Consider the following 20,721-nt stretch of genomic DNA (forward strand, 5'->3'; position numbering starts at 1 on the left):
ATTTTGGATTGCCTGAAACCAGAAATTAAAAAACCCTAACAGCTTTAATTTCAAAGGGAAGTAATATTCTGTTTTTACAGATCAACAAACTTTTCTACTGTCATCAAGCTTATTGTAAAGGTTATGAGTGTGTATGTGCATGTATATTCATCCCTATTGTATTTTAAATGATTGGAACCCTAAACTTGCTATTTGTACTGTATTTTTTAAAGGGATGCTTCGATTTAAAAGGAGGTCTGTAGAGTATAACCTAAAAGCTTCAGTAAATAACTGCTTCTGAACTGCCCCCTCCTGATTAATGAGGCATAAGCTTTTTATTTCCTAAAGGAACAAGAAAAACAAATTGATTTTTAGGGTAGTTTGACAGAGAATTAACAGATTCATGGTGTGTTTACATCTTAAAGTGAATTTTGTTTGTGTGACTATAATTTCCTCAAAAGTCAAGTTTAAAGATTTTCTTTTATATAACTTTCAAAGTAAATCCTTCTACCCAAATTGAGGAAATTTCTGGGCAGTACGGCTACAGGAGATTGGGCTATCAAGAAATCAGTGAGTTCAACCTTTGGGTTTCAGATAAGATTTTTTCTAGAATAAATAATCTATTAGAACTTTTTTATTTACCTCAAAAACATATCTAGGAACAATGACTAACTTTACTGGGTTTATTTAGAGAAATTTTCTTGGGAGTGCTTGAGTGTCTAAGGAATGGGCTAAGACTTCCCTGATTAAAGTATTAATTATGAGGTCAGTTTGATTTTTTTTTTAATTCAGTTTTAGCCACCTTTGCCTTAGATCCTGCTCTTTTGATCTTTGAGATTGTCAGTTACTAATTATACTTGTCACTTTCTTTTCTGACTGATGGCTGCAAATAACTCAGTTTATTCCTGCAGGTAGAAATTCTCATACTTGAATTAGTTTTGTTGAGACTCGGTTTTGGGTTTTTTTTTTTACCCATTGATCTGAGTGGACTACAATTTCATTGGCAGTTATAGAAATATTGGGGGAAAGGTAAGGATTGTGACCCTGACCAGAATTGATAGTGATCATATCAATTTATCACTATTTCAGCTCTTAAAATTCATAAGTCCTCCTTTGTCTCCTTTCTGTCCCCTGCTAAATAACCTATGTTCCTTAATATTTCTTCTCTTTTCAGTCCATAGAAATGGGGGCAGAGGGACATATGTCATTGTCCCTACTTAATAGATAGGGTAAGGGAGAAAATGAGTAACAAACTCAGGAAACTTAACCACATCTCCCCATCCCCAACCAGTCATCTGCTGTGCTGGCTTATGTACTGATGACATATCCATACCAGAATGTCTTGAGGGCACCCAAAGGTAGAACACCGGATTAAATTCCTTCATCTTTTGTGTCTCTCCTGTGTGTTTTACAGAAAGCTGCATTTGTTGGTTGGGCATTGTAAGAAAAATGTTTTAATATACTTCATAGTTTAACCTAGCTGATGTTTTACTAGGTATTTCCAAGCACATGGCCAGCCCTACCTGTGATAACTAATCCCCTTTGTTCCTTTTCTTTCTGCTACCATCTATTTCGATTCTGCTTAGAATGTTCTCCAGGATAAATCTCAACTCAACCCCCTGACCGCTGAAGAAAGGCTGATTTACATATCTCTCTCAGAGCAGCTAAAATGTTCTTTTCTGTACAATGCAATTGCATTAAGCTTAGCCTAGAATTTTTTTTTAAATAGGGCTGAAGTAATCTTGCAAAGCTTCTTCAAGCTGCATAATCATTAACTCTGACCCATTATTAATTCATGATATACCTTAGTTTTACAATTATTATTTTTTTTCACATTGTTTTAGTATTAGGTGCCATCTTTCACATTTTGACATTCTTCAAATCTCAGAGTTTATCAAAATCAGGTGTAACTTGTTCTTGCTTGCAGTTCGAGGAGTGCTGATTCATTAATGAAATTGGTGTATGTTGAACCTTGAATTAAAATATAAATTTAATTTTTCAAGTGGAACTTTAAGCAAAAGTCTTGTCTCTTGGCTTTTCGTATTTTGGTAAAACTTCCTCAATTCCCATCATCAGATGATGTGGAGTCTAAGAAGTTGTTAGGTTGCTTTTATGAACAGAACCAAATTCCTCTGCCCTACGAGTATTTTCCAACTTTGGGCTAAAACAAAAAAAGTAGACTGTTTTTTTTTTTTTTTTTTTTTTTTTTAAGATTTTTATTGGGGAATTGGGGGGATGGGAACAGTGCTGGGGAATTGGGGGAAGGGGAACAGACAAGTTGCTGTCGTTTTGTTCTTCAGTCTAGTTGTGGTAGGACGTTGCTTTACTGGTCCAAGTTGGCACCATCATTGCGCTCTTCCCAGGCGAGGCAGATCAGTCGCCGGCTTCTGGACGGCCGCTCACTGCGGCTGCTGGCCGCTCACGCTGGCTGCTGGCCACACACGGTAGCCCATGGCAATCCACTGCCACAGGGACTGCAGCCCACGCCGTCGCCGGCGACTCACGGCAGCCCAGCTCCAGGTTGAGCTGTTGTTCAGCATCTTAGCTGTAGAGGGCAGTGTCACTGGCCCTCATATGTGGGATCCGAACCGGGGCCCTCTGGCATCCCAAGCGAGTTCTTAACCATCGCGCCACTCGGCCGGCCCTAGACTGTTTTTTCAATGTTGATTTTTAACATAAATAGTTATTGGCTATTATTAAATGTCCTTGTGAGTCACTAAAAGGTGCACCTCTTTTCTTTTTTTCCAGGCTGGACGTAAAGAAAGAAGTGATGCGCTCAATTCTGCAATAGATAAAATGACCAAGAAGACCAGGGACCTGCGTAGACAGGTAAGTTGGAAGAAAGTGCTGATTGTGTTCCCAAGTTCTCAATTTTGTAGTTTTAGTTAAAAATCCCAATCAACACTGAGCCCTCATATGTTTTTTTAGGGGTAAGGATTGATTTTCACAGAAAACTGTCTCTCTCTGTTCTGTTGCCATTAAGCTTCTAAATGGCTAATAAAATCCCTTGGGGACCTGTACTAATAACAGTCCCATCGGGATGGACGAAAAATTAGCTCTAGTGTTGAAAGGATGTACAGGTAGGAAAACCAATCTAAAATGACTTGGGGACCTGTGAAAATAGTCTGAAGGATCTTGTGATACTCACACATACAGTAGAAACAGAAATTGTACTTATTTATTTGACTTGCCCCATTCTGATTACACACTCACGGTTCCCTTAGATCCTTGGTGGAAATGTGTTTCCAGTACAAATATGGTATGTATAGAGATATTTGGGGTGCTCAATTTTCCACGTTAGTAAATACAGAGGAAAGAAACTCTTCATTTAATGTTAAATAATTCCATTAACATTTTGGAATCAAATTGAGTTTTAGTCTTTAAAAAAAGGTAGCATTGAATTTATAAAACAATGTATTAAGACTTAAAAAGGAATTGTAGTACTAATACAATTTCCATACATAGTGGAGAGACATTTAATTGTTCATGTCTGATATAAAGCAGAGTTAAAGACAGAATGTATCTTTATTTTCCTTTTCGCGAAGTATTATCAGAAACGGTTATAAAGGTGACCTTTTAGTTTTAAGGTTCAAAGTATGTTAACCCTGTTAAGATAAACCAGAAAGTACATTTTTCCTCTCTTCTCATTCTTATTTAGCCAATTAGGCTAATGACATATATTCCAAGGCTATGTACCAATTTAACCCAGAGCTGCTTTCTGTTCAGTGTTGTATTATTCCTTAAAGATGTAAGTTTTGCAGTTCCCAAGGGAAAAAAGATATCTTGAAAACTGAGATTCTGTTGCTGAAATGCTATAACTGCAGTATAAACCATTATCTCCACGATCATATGTTCCCTGTGCTGCAGATTATATAACTGCACAGATTACATGAGGAGTCCTCATGTAAGTGCAGCCAAACTGTCATGAGCGTCCATTAGATTTAAAAGTGCAAGAGAAAAAAAGCAATCTAGCTTCTGGGTAGAAATAAAATCAAATTTTTACAATTTAATTATTAGCTCCGCAAAGCCGTCATGGACCACGTTTCAGATTCATTCCTGGAAACCAACGTTCCACTTTTAGTGTTGATTGAAGCTGCAAAGAATGGAAATGAAAAAGAAGTTAAAGAGTATGCCCAGGTTTTCCGTGAACATGCCAACAAATTGATTGAGGTAAGTGTATTAGCAGTTTCATTAACTATACGTAACTTGATGGAGTGTGGCAATTTTTTAGTCACATTATTTAATCAGCTAAAAATTTTAGGGGCTCACCTAATACCTAGTATATATAAGATGAAAGTCTTTCATTATTACTTAACATCTATCTAAAACTACCATTTTGGTCAGTTTACATTAATTATGTATGTGAGTAAATATCCAGTCCCGAGCCTGGAATCTTAACATCGCCACTTAATGTTAATGCTAATAAAGATAGATAGATGGTAGCATGCCTGAACTCACAAGACACTGTGGAAAGGAGTAGTGGCTAGAAGCTCAGCTCAGGAGCCACACTGCCTGGGCTTGCATCGGGCGAATTTCTTCACCCCTCTGAACTCCCATTTCTTGTCTGAAAAATGAAGATGCTGTCGATACCTATCTGGGATTATTTTGAGGCGTGAAAGAGATGATGTCTGCCAAGTCTTTTTGATAACTGAGATTATGTTATTGTTTATTTATTATTACTTTATTTCAAAAATTTAACACATAATAAGCATATATTCAAGTTATTTGATTTTGTAACCTTAATGTAAAGCATCTAATATTTGGAAAAGATATTCCATAGACCATTTGGTAAGTTGGTCATTATGTAAGAACAGAAAATAGGCCTTTTATGTAAAATGTATATCTCGTACATTTGGATTTATAGGGACATTAGGCCAGGTTAATACCATAAAAATATTCCAAGGAAAACATCAGTAATCACATTAAATGCATTACTAATTTTACATCTAGTTTTCTTTGAACATTATGAATTAATTATGTACAGAATGCATAGGTCAGTCTGGTATTCCAGTTAATGATTCTGGTATTTGGAATTAAAGTTGAAAGACTTTCATTTTCCATCTCTTTTAAGCATAAACTTGTTCCCAGTAGTTACATGAGAGCATGAGGTATAACCTCCAAATGTACAAAAATTGTCTTCAGGAAGCTGACCTCTCTAAGCAGCCTTCATGTTAGAAAGTATGCCTGTGCGGCAGGAAGGGGGACGCTAGCAGCCCAGGCCTTGGCTAACAGGTATCCCTGTTAGGAGTGGGGCATGGAAAGGGCTCAGCATGGCCTCTGAACCTCAGAGGGCAGCCCTGTCTGAACTGCCGCTGGAAGGCCCTGTGGGCCTACCATCTCATCCTCAGCCTCTCAGCTGACAGAGCTGACACTTGCTGAGAACCTGCTGTGTACCATGTAATATGCAAACACAGTGTACTTTCTACAGCATTTCTCAGGTTAGGAAACGGGCTTAGAGAGGCTAAGTAACTGGGTCTAAGGGCTTGCATCGCCCTGACACTGTGCTGTGCTTACTCTTACTGGACAGCCTATGCCCAGTGAGAAGCGTAAGGTCGACCTGGTGCCTTTGGAGATCTGGCTCCGGGAGCTTTGTCCATGCTTCATCTTTTTACTTCATTCTGAACATTATTAACCAAGGGTCCTTTAGAGTTTGGTGTTTCCTATCACAACTCAGTTCTGACCCCTTTCTCACCTCTCTCCCCTCCCTGTGCCCTTCACCCCTTTATCTCCCACACAGGTATATGTTTAAAATGGCTTTTCATTGCTTGAGTCATAACCAAAGGCTTTGTAGTACCATTCTGCAAACAGTTAATTACATTTATGGTGATAGAGATACTAGAATATATAATTGCATATGTGCATGAAAAGGAAATGAGGTTTTAAAGTGTTGTGGAAGCCTCCAATTCCTGACTCAAGGCAGAACTGATTCTTCTGTGACAAGGCTTCTCCCCACACTACTTATGTATTATAATGAAACACCCAACAAGTGGGAGACTTGTTCTAAGCAAAGGTAAAACACTTCATTCTGATTGCTTTGTTCATCTGTTCTTCCTTTCTTTTCATTAGTTCCCTCTTAAATAGAATAAATGTCTATGGGCCAACTTTGGTTTTTGGGTGATTTGCCATTTTTCCTGGGGGTTTAGGGGAAGAGTGCTGTGTGAAAGTTGGGTAGGGCTGGTGGTGATAGGCCTCGGGCAGGAAAGGACGGACTCAGATTCTCTAGCCACTGAGAATTCTGCCAGATATGCTTGTTCTAAAATATTGCAATTTTCTGTGATTAACAACCTGGAGTTACCACAGCTACAATTTAGGGGGGCCCCAGGCCCACCTGCACTCATTACCTAACTGGCTATAAATTCAGGGGCTCCCAGACCACCTGCACTTCTGACTAATTGGATACAAATTTGGGGGTTTCCGTGGCCCACTTCAGATACAATAATTTGCCAGAACAACTCATAGAACTCAGGCGAGTCCTGTGCTACTTATGATTACATTTTAAAGGATACAAATCAGGACCAGCCAAATGAAGACACATAGGGTGAAGTGTGGAAAGGTCTTGTTAAAAACAAAATTCAACCAAGTAAATGTGAAGATGTAATTGGCTTTATTAAGCCCTTCGTGAGTCGGGCAGCATCTCAACTAGCAACTGGAAGGGCGCTCTGAGAGGTTGTACAAAATGGAAGTTTTTTATAGGATGAACAGGTGGGACAAGGGAGCTATTAACAAAAGTAAAAAAGGAAGGATTGTTGGGGGGTGGAAGAGAACTGGCAGGTGGCCGTTTCTTTCTGTGCGTATGTGTGGAGGTGGGTGGGTATGGAGAAGGACCCACTTGGCAGATTGCCTCATTGGTGCTGGACAGAAAATTCCAGATTGGTTGATTAAGATTGTTTCTGGAAGAGGTTGAAACTGCAACTAAATAGAGGTTTGGTATCATTGGGCTTTTAGCGTGAGTGACAGCATTTTGGGCCTGTGGTTTTGTCTTTAACAGTTTCAAAGACAGAGTTTCCTGCCCTCTCCCCATGGAATCAGAGTATATCACCCTCCCAGCACATTGATGGTTCACCAACCAGGAAGCTCTCCTGAGTTTCAGTGTCCAGAGTTTTTATCGGAGTGTCATTTTTGTGGGTGTGATTGATAGAATCATGATTTAATTGAACTTAGTCTCCAGTTGCCCTTCCTTCCCTGAAGCTTGGTCTCTCCTGAAGATCCCAATCCTCTAATCACTTGGTTAACATAACATATGGAGGGGTCCACCAGGAGTTACCTTATTAGCATCAGTTATCAAGGCCAATGATGAATAACAAAGACCCTCTTCCTATTACTACTGAAATCTCAAGGATTTATAAATTCCAGGAATCCAGGCTAAATACCAAACAGTCTTTATTATAGAACCCCCCCCCCCCTCCCATCTCAAAGGTTTGTGGAATGCCTGGTTTTCAGGTAGCTTGCAGTGCAACCATAAACTCTACCTGGAAGAGGTAAGACAGGGCAGGCTTCTTTCTTGCAGCTTTGTGTAGACCCTATTTGTGACCATTTCCCCAGTGACTTAGCACTTCTCTTATCTGCTGCTCCTTGAGTTGTTTGCCTTTTCCTTTCCCCTGGGGGTTCTCCCCTTTGGAAGCCAGGTTTTCTGTCCTTTTCTGGGAATCGAGTCCATCTCTTCACATGACAGTCAGTGGTTCTTTCTCTCATAGAATCATAGATTTTCATCCTGGTGTGTAAATCCGCTTCTGTATAACACCCCTGTACTGTCACTTATCTTTTCTTGGACGACTCCTGTAGTGGGAAACTCCCTCCATCCACAGGCAGCGCTGGTAGAGTCTGTGGCTGAGGAACGGGGAGCCACAGTCTCCTTTTCTGGAACTACCCTGTCCATCTTCTTATTGTTGCGCACATGTAAATTGAGAAGAGCTATAAGTGTAAAATACACATCTCACTTGGAAGATGAGGTATGGGAAAAGAATGTAAAATTCTCATTAACTTTTTATGTTAATTGTTGAAATGTAGTATCTTGGGATTGAATAAAATATATCATTTTTGCTAATTTTGCCTTTTTAAAATGTGGCTACCTAAAATTTTTAAAATTCTTATATGGCTCATGGTGTATTCCTATTGGACAGTGCTGGTCTAGATGATTTTCTCAGGTCTCTCAGAGGCTGTCTCCATCCTGCCTCTTCTCTGAACGCTGACCACTCAAATGCCAGCCCTTACTGATCACCTGCTCTGGGGCAGGCAGATGGAGATGGAGCCGCCAAGGCCGCCATCATTCTGGAAGGAGGCTCTGACCAGTGTACCCCGGATGGTGTAGCGTTTTGGGCAATGGCCTCACTCTGTGATTCCCTGTGAGCCCACAGGATTTCCCTCCTGAGGTGCTGCTGCTCAGTCCTGCCTGCCCCATTCTTGTCGGTGCGGGTGCACCTGGTAGTTTGGCAATCTCTGTGGTGTTGACACTCACTCAGTATAAACTGCTTAGATTCAGTCTGTTTTCTATCCTGTCAGTATTGTTGCTGCATTGCTCTTAATAGACTGCCCCTTCCAAACTTGTTCCCTCCCTCCCTCCCTTCCTTCCTTCCTTTAAATAAGTGTACTTTATCTCCTTTATCCAATCTGATGTTTTCAAAATCTTGTCTAAGATAAAACATAGGCTAGATCCTTTCACCTTGCTACTAAAATCATTCTCTTGATGAACAATTCTTTGTATATAGTTTGCCATTCAGCCAGTTAAGAATGCCTTTGTTTTTATCTTGCTTTCGAAGTTATGTAGATAAAACTTGTCTACATTATTCCTCTCATGTGTCCTTTTCAATATATTCCATGATTACCCCTTTAAAATTGGGGTAACTGTAGAAAGCATAGTTCCTATATGCTATTTCTGTGCTGTATTCTAGCAGCTTCTTTGTAGATTACAGCTGCCTGTCTGCTTCCCAGAGCAGGTTCTGTTAATGTGCTGTTCAGACATTTCTTCTTCTTCCTTCTTTCTTCTTTCTTCTTTTTTTTTTTCGTTTTTCAATTTTCCCCAAGAACACCTGGATGGTACAGATAGCTGCACCTTCGAGTTAGACAAACTCCTCTCACATCTGATTCCTAAAGTGTATAGTCTGATTTATTGGGTGTTAGAAATGTGCTCTTCAATCCTGACATGAAGCCAGGCTTCTTCCCAGAACCATCTGGGCATGCTGTGTGCTTGCTGCAGTAGGATCCAGACGCACACACACTCCCCAGCCAGTTTGCCCAGGGTTGCTCTGTGGCACCACTGCCAGGTTCACTTGCCCAGCTTCTTTATTAGAGGTATTACAAGAGCCCCTGACAGCATCTCTGTGCAGCACAGTGCCCGGGGAGAAAAGATAAAAGTGCCAATTTGGATTAGGTGCAGTTTGGGGATACTGCTGTTTAAAAATAGAGCTTAAAAAAACCCAAAAAACTAAAAGAAATACAAGTTCAATTTAGAAAATTTGGAAAATATAATCACAAAGAAAAATAACATTTTGGAGTGGAGTCGCACTTATTTTATTTGTATGTGGGTTGGTTTTTTAACAATACACAAAATTGATACCATACCGATTTGTTTTTTGAGGCAAATGATATCATAATGTTATGATGTAATATATTTCCCACTGCTTATAATATCGTGCCCACTTCATTGTGTTATGAAGTGCTCATTTACAGCATTTATATTATTGCTTACTAGTCCATATATTTAACCAGTCCCCTACCATTAGGCATGTAGATTATGTAGGTTGTTTTAGTCTTTTACTATTACATATAATAGTCTGATAAACATCCTTGTACTTTTTTATTTGCCATTGTCCCACCTAGTTGCTCAAGCCAAAAATCTAGGAGTCTTTTTTTTTTTTTTTAAGATTTTTTTATTGGGGAATTGGGGAAGGGGAACAGACAAGTTGCTGTGTTTTTGTTCTTCAGTCTAGTTGTGGAGGTCATCACTTCACTGGCCCACGTTGGTGTTATCATTGTGCTCTTTCCGGGTGAGGCAGTCGCTCGCCGGCCATTGGACTGTTGCTCTCGGCGGCTCATGGCAGCTCACACCTGCTGCTGGCCAGCCCCACTGCAGCCTACGCCGTCGCTAGCGACTCACGGCAGCCCAGTCCATGTTGAGCTGTTGTTCACCATCTTAGCTGTAGAGGGCGCAGCGTCACTGGCCCATGTGGGATCCAAACGGGGGCCCTGCTGCTCAGAGCTGGCGTCCCAAGCCAACTCTTAACCAACACGCCACTAGCCCTAGGAGTCATTTTTTTTTTTTTTAAGATTTTATTGGGGAGTTGGGGGAGGGGAACAGACAAGTTGCTGTCGTTTTGTTCTTCAGTCTAGTTGTGGAGGATGTTGCTTCTCTGGCCCAAGCTGGCACTATCATTGCGCTCTTCCCAGGCAAGGCAGATCAGTCACCGGCTTCTGGATGGCCGCTCACAGCGGCTGCTGGCCGCTCATGCTGGCTGCCGGCTACACTCGGTAGCCCATGGCAGCCCACTGCAGCAGGCGACTGCAGCCTATGCCATCACCGGCGACCCACAGCAGCCCAGCTCCAGGTCGAGCTGTTGTTCAGCATCTTAGCTGTAGAGGGCAGTGTCACTGGCCCTCATATGTGGGATCTGAACCGGGGCCCTCTGGTGTCCCAAGCCAGTTCTTAACCAACGCGCCACTTGGCTGGCCCAGGAGTCATTTTTGATTCTTCTTTTCCCCTGTTTTATTCTTCATGTTCCATATTTAATTCTCAAGTCCCCATATCATTCTACTTTATTCCTGTAGTCAGCTCCCTGGTCCAGGCCATTATTATGTCTCACTGGACTGCTGCAGCAGCCTCCTAACAGATTCTTTGGCTGGCACTGTTGTTCCTCTCTAGTCTTCTTTTTTGCAAAGCAGCCAACATGATCCCTTTTAATCAGAGCATGTCATTTCTTTGCTTCAGGACCCATCAATATCACCCTCCCTGCCTCCCTCACCAATGGCTTCTAGGCACACTTGGGATAAAAATCCTAAAGTCCACATTCTTAACCATGGTCATTAAAGTATCCTGCCTGCCTTTCCAACTCCCTGTGGTCCTGCATCTCCCTTACCATCTAGCCCTCCATGCTTGACTACTTTTTTCTCTTTGGCCATACCCATACATGTCACCACCTCATGTCCTCTGCACTCCTTGGGCCCTCTTCCTGGAATGCTCTGCCTTAATGTTACCTCTGCAGAGAGGCTTTCCTGGAATCCTCATCCCCTCCTCTACCATTTTTTTATCCTGTCACTTCTATGATACCCCTCATAACACTTTTCACTATCTGTAATTATTGGGTTTGCTTCATTTTCTTATTTTCTCTTCCCCACCCTGTGCGCCGTTAGAATGTAAGTTATTTGAGAACATGGGCCTAGAATAGTGCGTGGAACATATGTGCTCAGTAACTATTAGGTGAATGAACCTACTAGTTCTCTAAGGTAATAAACTGTGTCACACAGGTGCTCAGTATTCAAGTTCCCTGGCCACTGTCCCTAATGATTCGGATTCAGTGTCTGAGGACTGCACTTGGAGAAATGCAGAGCTCTACGTCATGACCAAACGTCATTGTTAGCGAGCTTTGTCTTCTGAAGGATTTGTAATGTTTATACAAAAGAGCACCATTCTGTTCAATGTGTACACGAGGGATGAATTGTAAAATCTTTAGGGATGTAGAGATGGGAACATTTTGGAGACTTTAAGAGTAAGTGACATTGATTTGAGCAATATTCTTTTTGCTAGAACAAAGCTTTCAAAAACCTATAGAAAACTTTCTGTAGTTGAGGGAGAAAAATTGTAATAGATTTTTATAACAAATTTTTATAGAGTTCTTAAAATGTCCCAATCACTGTTTCTGAGCACTAAGTATATAGCAGTGAATGAAACAAAAATCCCTACCCACATGAAGATTACTTGAGAGAGAGAGAGAGAATCAAAATTTATGTAGTATGTATATTTTGTATAATGCAGTATAAATGGTATGTGAGATGATATATGAAAAAACTATCCATTTTATCAGCATTTGAAATGGAAGCTGAGCAAAAGCTGTTGTTTAAGTAGCATTTAAACACGTGACCAAAATAAAATTGAAGCAGATGTGTTGCCACTTGCTAGCTTGGTTTTTGGAAGTCTTTATTTATTGCTTTAATGGAAATGCTTTCCCTCCTCAGACCATATAAAATAGTATTAAAAGGTTATGCTTTAATTTGGGGTGTCATGTAAAGTTGCTTCAAATGTATTAATAGCCTCTGAGTAGTATTAGGGATAACACCCACTTAGAGATGGAAACCTTTTATGGTGTCTTCCTTGTGTATGGAAACATAAGATTAGTTTCAAGAATAAAAACCACATACTGACTATTGAGGTTTTGTGAGCAGAGCAAATTTTTCCAGTTCCTCAGTGTGCACACAATTAGTGTTTGGAAGACTGTGTGGTTCTGGCTGCCTATTGGATCCTTATTAAATGACTTTTGTGATTTTACTTGGAAAAGCAAATAACAGTGTTTGCTGTGAGGTTGTGCTTACTTTCTCAGAGTCTGGCTAGGATCTCTGACTGCCTCACACCACAGTTGTCAGTGGAATCCAGTACCCCTCTCCACCCCCATATTGAAGGCATTAAAGCCCCTTTTCTTATGTGAAGGGTGCATAGAGGTGGTGTGTCCCCAAGGCCAGTGAGTAGGGGAGCAGGTGCTGAGGGTCAGCGTTGCTGGGCTGGATGACACTTCTCTTAACCATTTTTCTTCCATTCTGGAGTGTGGCGCTGAGGGTTTTGTTTTCACCTGTTTATAAAAGGACATGGCCATGCTTCAGAAAATGGGTAATACCCTTTATACTTTACTCTTTCTCCCATATCAAATTAATAATTCCTTTATGTTGCTCTTCAATTTAAAGTGTATTGAGGTGAAAATTTATTTTCTGTCAGAAATATTAACCTTTTTGTCAATAATGCAACACCCATGTGTCCTTTTTAATTGCTTCATTCTTTGCCCACCTCCTTTGGCTGTGAGCAGCTTAATAGCTAAAGAGCAAGCAGTTTTCCCTTTTAATTGTGCTCTCTTCTGAGTCCTTTTTCAATTTCTCGAATTGAGAGTAAAATAGAGAAAATGCCAGTCATGAAATCTTGCCTGTAAAAACTTTATATCATTTAGCATCCCTTTCCCCTCAGCCCCAGACATTGTATTAAAATGGGCCTCTTAATATAATGAACTTGCTACAATAAGATAGTATCTTATTCATTGCCATGTGAATTAAGAACCAAAAAGTCAGTGTAACTGGTACGCTTTTTGAGCTGGATTACCATTACTTGCTGTTCTGTCCCGTCCCCCATCATCGCCGCCCTTCCGCCCCTCCCTGCCAGGTATTTCCCATTAGCCAGAACTTCATAGAGTATGGCTTTATTGGCTTGAAACGTGTATTTTAACTGCAAATTGAATGATCTGCATTTTAACTTTTATTCTGTGCTGTGCTGATAATGCACAGTAAAGTGGCCTTGAAGAAGGCTCTGTAAGGAGCATTTGAATTAAACACTGACCTTACACAATCCTATGATCTACCTGTGACATCTGGGTATTTTTCCAGTGCCTTTGTACAATACTGTAGGCTGAAATTCTTGCAAATAGCAAATTAAATGAAGCTTCAAGTTTTTAGGACCATAGGTCGTTTGCATGAATGCATTCAGGTGCTCTTGGGGGAATGTTGACCTTGGATTCCAGAAGAATTTTCTAAATATATTGAGCTTGGTCTTCTCACATTTTCAAAGGTCTATAAATTTAGATTAGCGGGGCTGTGTGAGACAAAAGTGTCTTGCAGGTACCATTTTAACACCTTACCCCCTAACAAGCATTTTGGGATGGTTAAGCGAAGGCAGTGGATGAACCTTGTTTTCAAGGAGCATCACGATTCTTTTCTCCTGGAGCATTGGTAGGAACCGATTAAGGAAGCATTCTGCCCACCATTGGCCCTGCTCCAGGGAAGAGTGCAGGCTCCTATTGCCTCATCGGTAGAGTTGATGGACTAATGTTTAGTAGACAGGTGCCCTTTCTAGCTTTACTGATAGATTATTCAGGTAGGTAGAAGTAGGGAAGTTTAAAAGTGATATATTTGATAAAATGTAAATGGAAATGATTACAGGGTCATCTGGGGGATGATCTACAAATGAAAGCCTTTTAAAAAATATCAAATAGCCTAGTTGGTTAAAATAGTTTATGATGTTTTAGTAAATTCACTATTTGTAATCCTGTTGCTAGAGATGCTTATATTTATATCCTGCTTCTTCCTAAAATTAGATGTGACGTGGCTTATTTTGAACAAAAACATATAAAACAAGGTAGATGTAGAAAATTAGAATCTAAGAAAAGAGTTATGGACAATTAGGAACTATAATTGCCATGCTTCAGTTTGGATTAGGCACTGTACGTTCTGATGCAAGGAGGAAAGGATGAAACACAATCAGTTGCATGGTTCTTGTCTTTAGAATGAAAGAAGGATGCCTGTTTTTTCATGGAAAATAAGCCCATCCTAAAAATGAAAAAAAAAATCCTAACCTGGGGCTTTTACATAAGGGACAGTGAATAATTAGATAGGGTCCTCAACATTTTAATATATAGTGACAGATTCCACATGATTTTCTTTTTTCCTTCTTATAAGTTCCCTCTAAAATGGCAAGGCCATAACAACATTCAGTTGCCACTGAGCTGAGACCAAGACAGCTCTGATCTGGGCGGGGCTTACCCAGCTTGTGGCCTTAGCCTCGCAGCGGCAACATTGGGAGGACAGGTCTGTGAGGCATGTCTTCTGATTAGCCCAGTATAGCTTTCCCCTCTCTTTTTAAAAATAATGTTCAATCTTTGTTTCTTTATGTTTTAAATGTATCTTGTAAAAAGCGTACGTTATTATTCAGTTTAGCAGGGGTTTTTTTCCCTGTTAATTAGAGAGCTTGTAGTACATACACATTTCATTATTGTTATGACACGTGGATTCATTTTGATCATTGCATTTTGTTCTCCCTTAACCCTCTGCTTCTATCCCTCCTTCTCTCTTTCCTCTTTTGAATTGAATTTTCTTCCCACCTCCTATCTTTTCTCCTGCTTGTTTGGAAATCATACATCCTCTGATTTATTAGTAACTTTGGATATTTTAGCATGCATGTTTAACTCAGAGGTTAAGGTTAATCAGTATCTTTTCCTCTTTTTGAGACAATAGAAGAATCTTAGAATGCTTTAACTTCAGTTATTCTCCCACTTAAATATTAGCCGGTATTTTTGTTCTTTTAATTTTTAGCCCATGAGTAAAACACTATTGATATTGCTTTATTCATTTTTCCAACTTTGCATGAATTTTATCCGATACCGTATTTTCATTGTTTACCATTTCTTCTTGCATATTAAACCTTCCTTCTGGTATTACTACTGAAGCATAATCATTAGAAACTTGCTGGGGAAGGCAAGATCTGTCTGGAGTATCACTCTTGGGTTGCTTTAGTTTTGTCTTAATGTCTTTTTTGTGCTCTAATACTTAAAAAAAAATTTTCATTGTACGTGTATAGTCCTAGGATGGATGATTTTTTTTCCCTCCTTCCGGTGATTTAAAAATATTCTTTATTTCTGGCTTTCATTGCTGCTGTTGAGAAATCAGCAGTCTTACTGCGCTTTCTTTATAGATGTGAGTAATTTGTATTTACTTTGGCTGTTTTTTTTTTTTTTAAAGATTTTTTTTTATTGGGGATTTGGGGGGATGGGAACAGTGCTGGGGAATTGGGGGAAGGGGAACAGACAAGTTGCTGTCGTTTTGTTCTTCAGTCTAGTTGTGGGGGATGTTGCTTCACTGGCCCAAGTTGGCACCATCATTGCGCTCTTCCCGGGCGAGGCAGATCAGTCGCCGGCTTCTGGACGGCCGCTCACTGCGGCTGCTGGCCGCTCACGCTGGCTGCTGGCTACACACGGTAGCCCATGGCAATCCACTACCACAGGGACTGCAGCCCACGCCGTCGCCGGCGACTCATGGCAGCCCAGCTCCAGGTTGAGCTGTTGTTCAGCATCTCAGCTGCGGAGGGCAGTGTCACTGGCCCTCATATGTGGGATCCGAACCGGGGCCCTCTGGCATCCCAAGCGAGTTCTTAACCATCGCGCCACTCGGCCGGCCCCTACTTTGGCTGTTTTTAAAATCTTGTTTTTGTTGGTCTAAAGCTTCACAACAGTGTGTCAAGGTGTGGATTTCTTTTTATTTATGCTGCTTAGAGTTTGTATCCCCAAATATAAAATTTACATTTCATTCACCCTGAAATTTTTAGCCATCATCTCTTTCAGTGTTGTCTCTCCTCCATTCCCTCTGTCTTTTCCTTCTGAAATTCCTCATGGTTGAGTAATAGGCCTTCTCAGTCTGTCTTTAATGTCTCTTAATTTTTTTATGGTTTCCATATCATCAATATATCTTGGTTTTTCTGAATAATTTCTTCAGTTTGACTTCACAGGTTAGTAATTCTCTTTTCAGCGGTGTTTATAGTCAAGATTATTTTAAATTTCTAGGAGTGGTAGAAGTTAACTACTTTTCTCTTGAAGTTCTATTTTGAGCCTTCTTAAATCTGCCTAGTTGTTTTTTATTATGTGTTTCCTTATCTATACTTTGTATACTTTCTTTTATTTCTGTTAACGTAAGAAACATTTTTTAATATCCATGTGTGATCGATCATTTGAGTACCTGCAGTCATTTTGGATCTGATAATTCAGTTCTTTTGCTTATGCTTGCCCAAGATGGTTTATTTCCTTGGGTACTTCCTGCATTGTTTATTGTGACCTCACATTCTGGCATTTTGCATATGGCCAGTCTTTGAGCCCTGGGATTAGATTATCCGCCATCAGAGAAAATTTTCGTTTATATTTGCTTCTGCCGGTTGCTTAGGGATACAGTGACCTCCTAAACCTAAACGTTTTTTCGGCCATATAAATAACATAATTTCTATGCCTAAACTCCTGTGGAGGGCCAGCGTTTGTTACAATTGGGGAAACAGAGGCCTTTTCTTTTTGTCCTTGAGTAAATGCTTAGAGCCTACCCTGACAAGTACCCTACTATTTTCCTTTTCCTGGAAACTTAATTCACTCTGTTGCTCAGGGTGTTGCCTTTTGGCTGTCCCAGCTCTGAGCAGAGCCTCTGATTTGATGTGAAGGTCATGGTGTTGCCCATTAAAAACCCAAGGTCTGATCACACAGTGTGGTACACACCCCATCCCCCACCCCCACACCAAGTAAACATTATTTTTAGTGCTTGCTTACCTCTCTGAATTTCTGCTTTCTGATTTCTAGCCTCTGATAATTTCCCTTAATTACCTGCTTAGCCCTGCATTTTAAAAAAAAAGTGTTATTGAGGTATAATTTACATAACATGAAATTTACCCATTTTTAAGTATACAATTCAGTGATTTTTACTAAATTTACAGAACTATGCAAATCCAGTGTGGAACTTTTCTATCACCCATGCATACTTCATTTTTTGGTAAGATATCTTGTTCCTCCTAATGAGATAGTCAGCAACCTTCCCTGGACATTGGAAAGATGGAGGCTTGACCTCTGTTTCATCATTATTTCCCCTGTGGGTTTGGGAGAAATTGTTTGAAATTTCTTGAATGGCTTCGAAATGTGTATTACATGCAGTTGGGACTTTTCACTTGATATATGACAAGTTTGGAAAACTCGAGTTACTGTTTTTTTGGACTCTGAGAATTCAGACTCAGTCATTTTAAAGAAGAAAACTCAGGTGGTAGCTCGATCCAAGGTCACATGGCAAGTGATGTTGGTTTTGAGCTTCAACCTTATGGCCAGGGTGTCACCACTTAGACTTAAAAGCTCCCCTTTTCACAGTTCTCACTTGTTTCACTCCCACAAAGCAGGTGTAGGTTGTTATGAGAGTAGGTCATTAATTTATATCAGGAACAAAAAAAAAGTCTTGTCTTCCTGCAGAAGTTTCAGAGTTAGGGGCAGTGGAGCGCCTCATTAAATATATAAAACCAGGAGCACTTACCGAGGGCAGTGGGGACAACTTGTTATGTGACTTAAACAAATCCGAACTTTATTTAAAGTCATCAGCACATGTGTAATAAGGGAAAATAGTCAGAATGGGATATTTTTCTACTACAGAACTTTGTTTCGTAAATTTTATTTTAAGTGAAGAAAATCTGGTATGGAATAAAGGTAGGACTTTTCTAAATGTCTGAAAAGTTGTCTTTTCTGTCATGTGCAGGTGTCCTATTCGTTGGTCTGACACAGCCTGGCTGTGACAGTCTCTTCCACAGCACAGCTTGTTACTGGGCTACTCCTGAAACCAGCAAAATCCCAGGGCTGTTTTTTATCAGGAAGTTACAAGTTTTCTGAAATGTTCTGCTCTTTAACAAGGTCCAAGCTTAACATGGGATAGGCAGAGGCAGTGCAAAAGAGGCCTTCGTGATTTCAGAGCTAGTAGTAATAATGTCAGTCTCAGCCCATCTCTTGGATTAGCAGGAATCAAAGACATTTAAATTGTTAAAAACACAAGCTACCGTGGTAGCAAAGATATAATAATCTGTTCCCAGAGCAAGTAGAGATACTATGCATTGCTCTACAAAGTCTCAGCTCTGCCAGGTTCTCTGGAAGTTATAATAGGTTCTCCGAGTGTAACTCAAACTTCAGAATCTTCTTCAGTCTCAGTATTCACTGCTATCCTGATCGCTAGAGCCCCAGAGGAGGCATGCAGGCAGCCCCTCCCCTCCCCCACAGCTTTCACTGTAGTCAATCCTAGCATTATTATATGAGGTTAGCCACTCAGAAGAGCTATGGTCGACAGGCTGCATTTGCACATTTGTCATTGTTAGAAGTGAGTAGCCTCGCTCCTGGAGGGTGAATTGAAGCTCATTCATCTGGAGAAGACTGTCAGTGACAGGCGCCTGCTACCCCCTCCCAGGCCAGGCAGGGTGGCTTCCTGAAACAGGCACTGTGCTCATGTAGAACATTACTGCTTCAACAGCACATCAGAAATGCTTTTAAGTAATGTTTTAAGATAAAGAACCAGTCTTCCGTAACCTTTGTTTTGTTAGGGTTTGTATCAGGCAACAGGAAAGATGGTTTACAGTCAGCCATTTCAGCCTAGCTGCACACCACGTTCATCTGTCTGATCTGCAGTAGATAATACTTTATACAATCTTTTGCTTATTTAAGTATTTTTTTCTGGGTTTTACAGATTCATAAATCTGGGAGAATATAAATTGAAATAAAACTGTGCTGATAGTGACTAGAGAGAGGAAGGCAGAAACACCGTGCCAGACCTCCCTGAACCTAACGTTTGGCTGGCCTCCTGAATGGCGGCACTGGGCCACAGGTGCGGGGTGTTAGCACACTCACGTCACCAGGAATCTCTGTCAGTCCCAAACTGCTAGTTTAGGGATCAAGCTCATATCATATATTTGTTTTTCAAAATTCCTTCTTAAGGCAGTGAAGCAGTGGGGAGCTGTAAGATACATGAACACGTCTAATCTAAGCTTTCTCCTTCATTATAGCATCATAAAATGTACACTTGAGGGATAATGTTTTTAAAGTTTTATGTTCTACAAAATTTAGCTTAGGTTATATTTTGCAGCAATTTTTAAACAAATAGAAATCTACAATCAACTCTTATAAGATTGTCATCATGAAGAGAAAAGTGCCTCTTGGCTTAGGTCCAGTTGGTACCAGAAAGTAGAATCATAATCTTCGGGGAGTGGAAATGTTACTTCCCTATGTGATTTTGAAGGCCCCTAAACATTAAAGATCTGACTTAATTTTCAATTTCCTTACATTTTATTTTTAAATTGCATGTTCGTTCTTTTGTTTCTCCTTGTGATTAGGCATTGCAGGATTCCGATAGTTAGCAGTCTTCCAGAAAGCTGATAATCCCCATCAGTAACTCAGCAAACAACAGCCGTAATAGTATATAATTTTTCGTGTTCCTTTATGTGCTTAATTTGGGTGGAGGAGTGAAAATCAAAGGTTACTGCCATTGCCCTTGTTTACTCTGGCGTTTAAATTCCTGGAAAGTGCCTTTGATACCCCACCGCCTGCGCCGCTACCATTTGTAACTCAGTTTGCAGCTGGGCGAAGATGTGTCTCGGCACCATGTATTTAGTTGGTCGGTGGCATTGCTAATGGAATTGGCAAGCCTGTTCATTTAGAATCATGGATAAGTTCTCACAGCCCAGCAGTCGCTACAGAGCAGCATTCTCAGCATAGCCAGAGCCTTGGCAGAGGAAGTAAGACGCAACTTGGAAAGATTCTTTCTGGCTTCGTGAGCAGGGTCATTGAGGCAGTTGGATGGGAAGGTAAAGGTTTTAATTCAAATGAAGCAGCATCATTCGGGAAAGAGTCCAGCTGTCAGTGAGAGCCCAGTTGAAGGACAGTTTTGCTTTTAACGATGGGACATCATCCCTGTTTCTTTTCCATTCCTGATGAGGATGGCCTTGCGTCCATCTTGATGTCTTAATGCTATTTTTTTCTATTTGAAAAATAGCCTTATGTTAAAATATAACCGATGTTGGCTTAAAGTAAGCATCCATTCACCTGTCAAATGAGAATAGCTAAACTTAGAATTTCGATTTCCTTCCTTCAAGAATGGCTGCAAAGTACATTTTTATTTGAAGATACCAGCAATTCTTTTTTTTTTTTTTTCTCAAATCTGTTCTTTTTTTTTTTTTTTTTTTTTAAAAATTTTTTTTTGTGGGAATTGGGGGAATGGGAACAGTGCTGGGGAATT

The 20,721-nt window shown here is 40.3% G+C and overlaps 1 protein-coding gene across 1 annotated transcript in view; it reads left to right on the plus strand.

The window, feature by feature from the left end:
* CTNNA1 (catenin alpha 1) overlaps positions 1–20,721 on the plus strand; it is a 179,697-nt gene that overhangs the window by 122,414 nt on the left and 36,562 nt on the right. The window contains exons 8-9 of the mRNA XM_019661933.1: positions 2,728–2,808; positions 3,997–4,149. Coding sequence (XP_019517478.1) covers positions 2,728–2,808; positions 3,997–4,149 — 234 coding nt within the window. The remainder of the gene's footprint in view (positions 1–2,727; positions 2,809–3,996; positions 4,150–20,721) is intronic.

This window comes from Hipposideros armiger, unplaced genomic scaffold (assembly GCF_001890085.2).
Source record: "Hipposideros armiger isolate ML-2016 unplaced genomic scaffold, ASM189008v1 scaffold_11, whole genome shotgun sequence".
Taxonomy (NCBI): Eukaryota; Metazoa; Chordata; class Mammalia; order Chiroptera; family Hipposideridae; genus Hipposideros; species Hipposideros armiger.